The following is an 11,030-nucleotide window of genomic DNA, read 5'->3' as shown; positions in this document are numbered from 1 at the left end:
CCTCTTTCCCTAAGCGGCCTGAGGTAATCTGTGAAAATGGTTCACTATTCACTTGACCCGGAGAACCCCACGAAATCATGCAAATCAAGAGGTTCCAATCTTCGTGTTCACTTTAAGAACACTCGTGAAACTGCCCAGGCCATCAAGGGTATGCATATTCGAAAAGCCACGAAGTATCTGAAAGATGTCACTTTACAGAAACAGTGCGTACCATTCCGATGTTACAATGGTGGAGTTGGCAGGTGTGCCCAGGCCAAGCAGTGGAGCTGGACACAAGCTCGATGGCCCAAAAAGAGTGCTGAATTTTTGCTGCACATGCTTAAAAACGCAGAGAGTAATGCTGAACTTAAGGGTTTAGATGTAGATTCTCTGGTCATCGAGCATATCCAAGTGAACAAAGCACCTAAGATGCGCCGACGGACCTACAGAGCTCATGGTCGGATTAACCCATACATGAGCTCTCCCTGCCACATTGAGATGATCCTTACTGAAAAGGAACAGATTGTTCCTAAACCAGAAGAGGAGGTTGCCCAGAAGAAAAAGATATCCCAGAAGAAACTGAAGAAACAAAAACTTATGGCACGGGAGTAAATTCAGCATTAAAATAAATGTAATTTAAAGGAAAAAAAAAACTTTTTTTAATCTTCAGATCTTACAGAAAAATTAACTCAAAATGGATTACAGACCTAAGTGTAAATGCAAAACTACAAAACTTCTAGGAGAAAACAGAAGAGAAAATCTCCACGAGTCTGAGTTTGGTGTTGAGATTTTACCCCACCACCAAAAGCATGATGCAATAAAATAAAAATTGATGTTCTGGGCTTAATTAAAATTAAAACTTTCTGCTTTGTGAAAAACTCTGTTAAGATAATAAAAAGACAAAGAACTTATAAATAAAATATATAAATAAATCTTAAAACTCAACTATAACAAGCCAGGCATGGTGGTTCACACCTGTAATCCCAGCACTTTGGGAGGCCAAGGCAGGCGGATCACAAGGTCAGGAGATTGAGACCATCCTAGCTAACACAGTGAAACCCTGTCTCTACTAAAAATACAAAAAATTAGCCGGGCATGGTGGCGGGCACCTGTAGTCTCAGCTACTGGGGAGGCTGAGGCAGGAGAATGTCATGAAGCTGAGGGGCGAAGTTTGCAGCCTGGGCAACAGAGCGAGACTCTGTCTCAAAAAAAAAAAGAAAAACACTCAACATTTATAATAAACAACTCAAATAAAAAATGGACAAAAGTAGCAGGGTGTTGTGGCTCACGCCTGTAACCCCAGCACTTTGGGAGGCTGAGGAGGGAATTGCCGAAGAAGCCGGGAGGTCAAGACCATTCTGAGCAACAAAGCAGGAACTCGTCTCTACAAAAAATAAAAAAAATTAGCCATGCGCAGTGGGTGGCATGTGCCTGTAATCCTAGGTACTTGGGAGGCTGAGGTGGGAGGATCCCTTGAGCCCAGGGGTTTGAGGCTACCAGGAGCCATCATCTCACTACTGTACTCCAGCCTAAGACACAGACCCAGCTCTAAAATTTGAAAAAAAAAGAAAAATTACTTAAATTAACAAAAGATTTGAATGGATACTTTACCAAAGAAGACCCATAGATAGCAAATAGGTACATGACAAGATGCTCAACATCATTTACTTTAGGGGAAATGCAGATTAAAACAACAATGCAATGCCGCTATACACCTAAAAGGATGGCTAAACATAAAAATGATAATAGCAATAGCTAGTAAGGAGAAGGAGCAACAGGAACTCTCATTCATTGCTGATGGAAATGCTAAATGGTACAGCCACTTAGGAACATACTTCAGCAGTTTCTTGGCAGTTTCTTAACAAGCTAAACCATCTTACACAATCCAGCAATCGAGAACCTATGTATTTATGCAGCTGATCTGAAAATTTGCATCCACACAAAGAGCAGCATGCAAATGTTTAATAGGTTTATTCATAATAACCCAAAACTGGAAGCAACCAAGGTGTCCATTAATGGGTGAATGAATAAACAAAGCATGGTCTAATCATATGATAAAATGATAAAATACTATTCAGCTATCAAGTCATAAAAAATGGATAAAACTTAAATGCATATTAATAAATGAAAAAAGCCAGTCTGAGGCTATATACTATTTGGGATTCTAGGAAAGGCAAAGCTATAAAGACAATAAACAGATCAGTGGTTCTGGAGGGGTGATGAAGACGACAGGTTGGATAGGTGGAGCGTGGGGGGGTTTTAAGGGTGATGAAACTGTTCTGTATGATACTGTAATGATGGAATCCTAACATAGATCTGTCAAAACCTATAGAACTTCACAGCATAAAGTAAGCCTTAATGTGTGTGAATTAATAAGAAAATCACTGAGGATGTTGAGAGATCAGGATAAAATGCAGAATGTGACAAAAGAATATAATTGTATTACAAATACATTAAACAATGTCACTGAAGAATGTGGAGGAAAGGGGTGCTGGCATAAGTAACCTTGGAAATGAGTGGGCCTTGTAAGACTAAAAGAACTGTGCATAAGCATTGTACCACAGTTAATACATTGTTTCTGAGGAGTGTGGGTTAACTATTCTGAAATCACTATATGTATACACTGGAACAGAACAATTCATTACATAGATGGCAAATGGTGGGGGCCAGGTTTTCCACTGTTGGAATGGAAGTTTACATAGACGCAAAGAGAGGAGACTGGAATGATCCATGTGGTAATGGACTGGAGTCAGAGAATCTGCATGAATTTCAAGGGTAACTTAATAGATACAGATGGTTATATACAGAAATATTTATAGGGCCCCATGCCATGGGTCACGCCTGTAATCCCAGGACTTTGGGAGGCTGAGACAGGAGGATCACTTGAGCCCAGGAATTCAAAGCCAGCCTGGGCAACATAGTTAGACCCATCCCTACAAAAAACTTCTTTTCTAAATTACCAGGGCATGGTGGTGTGTGCCTGTAATCCCAGCAAATTGGGAGGCTGAGGTGAGAGGATCACTAGAGCCTGGAAGGTTGAGGTTGCAGTGAGCTGTGACTGTGCCACTGCACTCCAGCCTGGGCAACAGAGTGAGACCCTGTCTCAAAAAAAATTAACTTTTAAAAAGAAATATTTGCCGGGCACGGTAGCACTTTGGGAGGCTGAGGCGGGTGGATCACCTTAGGTCAGCCGTTGGAGACAAGCCAATATGGCGAAACCACATCTCTACTAAAAATACAAAAATTAGCTGGGCATGGTGGCTCAGGCCTGTAATCACAGCTATTTGGGAGGCTGAGGCACAAGAATCACTCGAACCCAGGAGGTAGAGGTTGCAGTGAGTCAAGATCATGCCACTGTACTCCATCCAGCCTAGCCAACAGAGTGAGACTCGGTCTCACAAAAAAAAAAAAAAAAAAAGGCCAGGCACGGTGGCTCACGCCTGTAATCCCAGCACTTTGGGAGGCCGAGACAGGCGGATCACAAGGTCAGGAGATCAAGACCATCCTGGCTAACATGGTGAAACCCCGTCCCTACTAAAAATACAAAAAAAAATTAGCTGGGCGTGGTGGTGGGCGCCTGTAGTCCCAGCTACTCGGGAGGCTGAGGCAAGAGAATGGCGTGAACCCGGGAGGTGGAGCTGGCAGTGAGCCGAGATCAAGCCACTGCACTCCACCCTGGGTGACAGAGCGAGACTCCATCTCAAAAAAAAAAAAAAGAAAAAAGAAAAAAAAGAAAAGAAATATTTACAGATAGCTGTATATACATGAGTTAGTATACATATATATTTTTTCTTGCTTTTAGCTGAGGGCCTAGAAGCAATGACCCCTTAGTAGCAACAAACACATCTAGTACCAAGATGTTGGTTTCCAAGACCATCCTGTAATAGAAGAAATCAGGGCAACCTTGTACAAATAGCTAATTCTAGGACTGGGGCAGGAAATATACAAGAGGAGTCTGGAGTATCTTATAGTGCCAGAAAGTAAGGCAAGTGCCTTCAAAAAGAACTCCAAAATCAAAACCACAATGATGGGATATGTCAAAGGGCAATAGGAGCAAACTGAAAGAGCTCCCAATGGCCAAAGTTTGAATAACTTGAGGAATAAAAGTAGTATTGAAATAAAACCCAAAGTATAAAAGAAATACCCATGAGTTCATAGTGATAAAAATGAATTATCAAACAAACAAATACGTGGGAGAAAAGAGACAAACCTCCCATATGGGAAATTCCACATAATTTATGGAGAAACTCTACCCTCAAGAAAGAGAAGAATAACTTCTCACCCTGTAAAGTGTGGGCTGCATATAGTGACTTCCTTCCAAAGAGTACAGCAGGAAAGCAGGGAGTGCAGAAACTCCACAAACGCTGCCTGAGCCAGGTGATCAAGGTCAACGTCAACAGCAATGTCGGGGTGACAGCATGTGCCCTCGATAGAATGCGATGAGAATGGGACTTCTGGGGTGAAAACCCACAACCTCAGTCTAATCATGAGGAAAATGTCAGACAAATCCCAATTGAGAACATTCTACAAAATATATGACTAGTACTCCTCAAAACTGTCAAGGTCATCACAAACAAGGAAAGTCTGTGCAACTGTCTCAGCCAAAAGGAGCCTAAGGGGACATGACTAAATGTGATGTATATCCTGGATGGGATCCTGGAACAGAAAAAGGACATTAGGTAAAAGCTACAAAAACCTGAATACAGTATGAAATGTAATTAATAATAATGTATAATACTGGCCCATTAATTGTGACAAATTTACCATGAGAAGGTGTTAATAATCAAGGAAACTAGGTGTAGAATTCTCTGTACTAACTTAGCAATTGTTTGTGAATAAATCTAAAACTACTCCAAAACAAAAATTTATTTTTAAAACTTCTAAAATTTTAGAGCTGGAAGGGAATTTAGTAACTGTTTAGAACAAACTCCACATTTAGCAAATTAAGAAGCTGAGCTTAAGAGAATGAACTGCTCAAGAGCAAGTGACTGCTATTAGACTCTGCTTCTTTCCTAAACATTCATCACTGCTGAATCACTTTGTCAGCTACAGATTCTCTCTTCATAAACTTTATTGTCACTTAATAAATACTTTTGTTAAGTGCTTCCTAAAGTCAAAGTCTTGTCCAAAGAGCTGTTTTAAAAAAAAAAGAAATGATTTGCAGAACTCACAGAGCTCAGGAATATAAGATGACAATGTGTTTCTTAATTAAAAATTAAATTGGCTGGACGCGGTGGCTCACGCCTGTAATCCCAGCACTTTGGGAGGCCGAGACAGGCAGATCACCTGAGGGCAGGAGTTGGAGACCATCCTGGCCAACATGGCGAAACCCCGTCTCTACTAAAAGTACAAAAAATTAGCTGGGCATGGTGGCGGGTGCCTGTAATTCTAGCTACTCAGGAGGCTGAGGCAGGAGAATCGCTTGAACCCAGGAGGCGGAGGTTGCAGTGAGCCAAGATGGTGCCACTGCACTCCAGCCTGGGCGACAGAGGGAAATGCTGTCTCAAAAAAAAAAAAAAAAAATTAAGTTAAAACACATTTTGTCTAGGGTCCATGCGTATCTAGAGTGTTGTATTTTTAATCTAGGAGCATACAAAAATCACAATAATGGCACATGTGCTTAGATACATATTATAGATTTGTGTAATTAACCTCTTATTTATGTCCAACTAACCATGGCATCAAGTTCCAGAGTTTTCATCTTACAGGATCTGTTTTCTCTTGTTCTAAAGAATTTCTCCAGAATTACCCCTCCCCTGTCCCCAGTGTTCTGGTCCAAACTGAAAATCTGTTCAAAAGGCACATAAGCCATGTACTTTCAGGATATTAAAGGTTAAGTTTTCAAGAACTGGATTTAAAATGTTTACTTCCCTAACCCTAAAAAATGTACATGCTATAAAACCCAGTGAATCCTAGGCATGGTGGTGTGTGCCTGTAGTCCCAGCTACTTGAGAGGCTGAGGATCTCTTGAACCCAGCCAGGTGTTCAAGGCTGCAGTGAGCTATGGTTGTGCCACTGCACTCCAGCCTGGGTGACAGAGTGAGACCTGGTCTTTAAAAAAAACAAAAACACAAACAGAAAACGAACAACAACAAAAAAGTGAAAATGCTATTCTCTTGGTACAATTTGTTGCTGTTGTTGTTTAGACAGGGCCTCACTCTGTCGCCCATGGAAGAGTGCAGTGGTGCAATCACGGCTCACTGCAGCCTCAATTTCCTGGACACAGACCATCTTCCCACCTCAGCCTTCTAAGTAGCTGGGACTACAGGTGTGCACCACCACACCTAACTAATTTTTTAATTTTTTATAGAGCTAGGTCTCACTGTGTTGCCCAAGCTGGTCTCGAACTCCTGGCCTCAAGTGATCCTCCTGCCTCAGCCTCCCAAAGGCTGGATATGTGAGCCACCACACCCAGCCGTACAACTTTGAAAGGTACAAATGGTTCAGATTGGTAATGGAAATAAAATCCAAAATCTAAGTTGTAAGTATAATCACTGTGAAGATGAATCATACACATCTTTTAAGTTGTGAATTATATTAAGATTCTACCTATTAAATGTAATTTAAATTTACATTTTAAAACCTACATTTATTTTACCAGGCATATTTGCCATCTTTGCTATGGTAACAACTCTAAAATCTCAGTGGATTACACCACCATATAGCCTGTTTCTCTGGTCCATGCTGTAGCTCTGTTCCCCTTGTCTTCCCATTCCCAGGCTCAGGTTGAAGAAGCAGCCACAATCTGGAACATACTGCCTCTGAAGAGAGCAGAAGTTAGAGAGCTACAGAAAGCTCATGATGCCTCTTGAGCTTCTGCTTAGATGTGGGCATCTGTTGCATCTGCTTATCATATCCCTTTGGTCAACGCATGACATAGGCATACAACCAATTCCAAAACCACTGAATGAGGACATAATACTCCAGAAGTCAAGTGCATGGGCAAATAAAAACAGTCCTCTTACAGAAAAAGGGGAGAGTAAAAAACTGCAAACAACAGTACAGTCTTCCACCCGAAGGATAACCTGCTTAAAACAGACAACTATAAAATATAATCACCTCTATCTTTCCTCTTCATTCTGCCATTTTGGGTGGTTGTCATAAATTATAAAAAGTTTTCTATAAAGTTTAAAGGAAGTATTCTTCTAAAGGTGCTGAAATATGTAGGCTCCAAATATTAAAATTCTTGTCCTATTTTGCTATGATATAGTTTTCTGTCACATGTCAGAAAGAAATGTTCACTGTGCTTCTGCCTCTGCTGCAATCTCTGGACTCAGAATGGAGAAAGGAGCATTATTTGATGAGCACTAGAGACACGATATTTATTTATTTTTATTTTTTTGAGACAGAGTCTTGTCCAGGCTGGAGTGCAGTGGCACGATCATGGTTCACTGCAGCCTTAACCTCTCAGGCTCAAGTGATCCTCCCACTTCATCCTCCCAAATAGCTGGCACTACAGCTATGCCACCAGACCTGGCTAATTTTCTTTTTTTGAATATCCCTATGTTGCCCAGGCTGGTCTCGAACTCCTGGGCTCAAGGGATCTTCCTTGACCTCTCAAAGTGCTGGGATTATAGTTGTGCACTATAACACCTAAGATATTTAAAAAACAAAACAAAGCAAAGCCATTGGGTTTCCTGACCCTTAGACCCTAACCCCCTTTGTTTCTTTTCTTGTTGAGACAGAGTCTCACTCTGTCACCCAGGCTGGAGAACAGTGGCATGATCTTGGCTCACTGCCTTCCAGGTTCAAGCGATTTTCGTATCTCAGCCTCCCAAGTAGCTGGGATAACAGGCGTTCGCCACCATGCCTGGCTAATTTTTGTGTTTTTAGTAGAGATGGGAATTCACCATATGGGCCAGGCTGGTCTTGAACTCCTGACCTCAAGTGATCCGCCCACCTCAGCTCCCAAAGTGCTGGAATTACAGGCGTGAGCCACCGCACCCAGGCCCCACTTTGTTTCTTGATAGTTAAAGTAATACAATATTCCTTTGATTCTAAAAGACTGTGGATTTTCAGATGTATCAGTGATTAAATAGCTTTAAGAGAATAAAATGAAATCCTGTAAAACATGCTTACCCCACTGTAAAATAAATCTTGATTTCTTTTTCTTTTCTTTTTTTTTTTTTTTTTTTTTTTGAGACAGAGTTTTGCTCTTGTTGCCCAGGCTGGAGTACAGTGGCATGATCTTGGCTCACTGCAACCTCTGCCTCCCGAGTTCAAGCGATTCTCCTGCCTCAGCCTCCTGAGTAGCTAGGATTACAGGCACCTGCCACCATGTCCGGCTAATTTTTGTGTTTTTAGTAGAGATGGGAATTCACCATATGGGCCAGGCTGGTCTTGAACTCCTGACCTCAAGTGATCCGCCCACCTCAGCTCCCAAAGTGCTGGAATTACAGGCGTGAGCCACCGCACCCAGGCCCCACTTTGTTTCTTGATAGTTAAAGTAATACAATATCCTTTGATTCTAAAAGACTGTGGATTTTCAGATGTATCAGTGATTAAATAGCTTTAAGAGAATAAAATGAAATCCTGTAAAACATGCTTACCCCACTGTAAAATAAATCTTGATTTCTTTTTCTTTTCTTTTTTTTTTTTTTTTTTTGAGACAGAGTTTTGCTCTTGTTGCCCAGGCTGGAGTACAGTGGCATGATCTTGGCTCACTGCAACCTCTGCCTCCCGAGTTCAAGCGATTCTCCTGCCTCAGCCTCCTGAGTAGCTAGGATTACAGGCACCTGCCACCATGTCCGGCTAATTTTTGTGTTTTTAGTAGAGATGGGAATTCACCATATGGCCAGGCTGGTCTTGAACTCCTGACCTCAAGTGATCCGCCCACCTCAGCTCCCAAAGTGCTGGAATTACAGGCGTGAGCCACCGCACCCAGGCCCCACTTTGTTTCTTGATAGTTAAGTAATACAATATTCCTTTGATTCTAAAAGACTGTGGATTTTCAGATGTATCAGTGATTAAATAGCTTTAAGAGAATAAAATGAAATCCTGTAAAACATGCTTACCCCACTGTAAAATAAATCTTGATTTCTTTTTCTTTTCTTTTTTTTTTTTTTTTTTTTTTTGAGACAGAGTTTTGCTCTTGTTGCCCAGGCTGGAGTACAGTGGCATGATCTTGGCTCACTGCAACCTCTGCCTCCCGAGTTCAAGCGATTCTCCTGCCTCAGCCTCCTGAGTAGCTAGGATTACAGGCACCTGCCACCATGTCCGGCTAATTTTTGTGTTTTTAGTAGAGACAGTTTCACCATGTTGGTCAGGCTGGTCTCGACCTCCCGCCCTCAGGTGATTTGCCCATCTTGGCCTCCCAAAGTGCTGGGATTACAGGCGTGAGCCACCATACCCAGCCAAATCTTGATTTCAGCAACGTTAAAATAGAATGATGATAAGCACACGGATAAGGTCAAAGAAAACTCAAATTTACTAAATAGCAGGCACCGTGAGGTGCTAAATCCATTTTCATTCTTTATTCTGCAAATGTTTTATGTATCCATGCGAGGCCCAGGAACTACAATGAGTAAAACTCTGAAAGCTTTTATAGACCTAGCGGGGGTAGAAATGCTTTCAGATTCAAATAGCAAAATTGTACCGGCCAGGCGCGGTGGCTCACGCCTGTAATCCCAGCACTTTGGGAGGCCGAGGCGGGTGGATCACGAGGTCAGAAGATCAAGACCATCCTGGCTAACACGGTGAAACCCCGTCTCTACTAAAAAAAAAAAGTACAAAAAATTAGCCGGGCATGGTGGCGAGCGCCTGTAGTCCTAGCTACGCGGGAGGCTGAGGCAGGAGAATAGCGTGAACGCGATAGGTGGAGCTTGCAGTGAGCTGAGATCACGCCACTGCCCTCCAGACTGGGAGGGAGAGCGAGACTCCGTCTCAAAAAAAAAAGAAAAAAACTGTACCAACCATAGTTTAGACCAATAAGGGTAACAGATGATAGGGGCTTTTTTTCCCTTGTCACATATGAAGAGGAAGACAGTCTAGCACGGAATAGCCACTCAAAACAGTCATCAAGGAGCCAGATACCTTCAGTATTTCTGAGCCATCATAACTTTCTTTCTCATAGTCACGTGGTTGCTCTATCTCCTGGGATTACACCTGCTTTCTAATCCAGAAGTGTAAAGAGACTTTTCTTTAAAAGTTTTTTATTTCATCCTAGGGAGTCCTCCCCAGGAACTCTGAGCTAAATCTCATTGGCCATAACCATGTTATGATGTTATGTGGCCACCCTTGGCTGCAACAGTCTGGGAAGGCAAGTACTATTATCTTGCCTACTGACTTCCTTGCAGAGGAATCTAAGTAAGGGGATGGTTGGAAATGCATGCTGAGTGAGCCAAACTACGTTCCGATGCGAGAGGGCAACCACTATAACACTGTTACAAGATACTTCAGAACCACAGCATGGTTTTGGGATCAGTGAAATTTGGGCTGACACTTGAAAGGATAATTTATTAGGTGGACAGAAGTATTCTGGGCAGAAAAAAAATAACAGGGCCAAACAGGCACAGAAAAAGTCAAATTGTCACCTGTGGTATTTTGGGTTTGGTGGCTAGAGCCTAGAGAGTATGTGAGAGTGAAGAAGAGGTTAGAAAAGCTGCCAACGGGATCTCATGAAGACCCTAACATGTGATTCCAGAGTTTGGCCATCATCCAAAATACAACAGAACCCTGGCGAAGGCTAGAATTGTTTTCTCAGTAATCTTGGTTCTTGGTTCTTGGAGAAATCAGGCTATGTGTGTGGGCTTCAACTTAGAACTACTGTCCTCACAACCAAATTAGCCTCAAGTAGTCACCTGCTTTTTCCTCACAGCAGCTCCTTGAATTTAGCTCTCTTCTGTTCAGAAAACAGTACTCTGAAGCCTTTGCCCATTTGCCGAATGTTTGACCCATGCTGTGTGACAGAACCACACGGATTCTCAGAAAGAGCCAGTCTGTCTGCATCCAGCTTTGTTCTCATCAGTCATCTGTGACAGAGCTAACTGTACTACAATGTACACATTAAATAGATCCATCCACTCTTAATGCTCTTCCTTGCATTAGCATTC

The 11,030-nt window shown here is 42.1% G+C and overlaps 1 protein-coding gene across 1 annotated transcript; it reads left to right on the top strand.

The window, feature by feature from the left end:
• LOC117095003 (60S ribosomal protein L17-like) lies at window positions 1-632 on the top strand. The gene has a single exon (XM_033231490.1). The coding sequence runs from the start codon at window positions 37-39 to the stop codon at window positions 589-591; it is 555 nt and encodes a 184-aa protein (XP_033087381.1). The 5' UTR covers window positions 1-36; the 3' UTR covers window positions 592-632.
• Window positions 633-11,030: the final 10,398 nt, after the last annotated feature.

The sequence above is a fragment of the Trachypithecus francoisi genome, unplaced genomic scaffold, assembly GCF_009764315.1.
Source record: "Trachypithecus francoisi isolate TF-2019V2 unplaced genomic scaffold, Tfra_2.0 Lachesis_group13, whole genome shotgun sequence".
NCBI classification, from domain to species: Eukaryota; Metazoa; Chordata; class Mammalia; order Primates; family Cercopithecidae; genus Trachypithecus; species Trachypithecus francoisi.
This window is presented reverse-complemented; position numbering and strand designations above follow the sequence as displayed.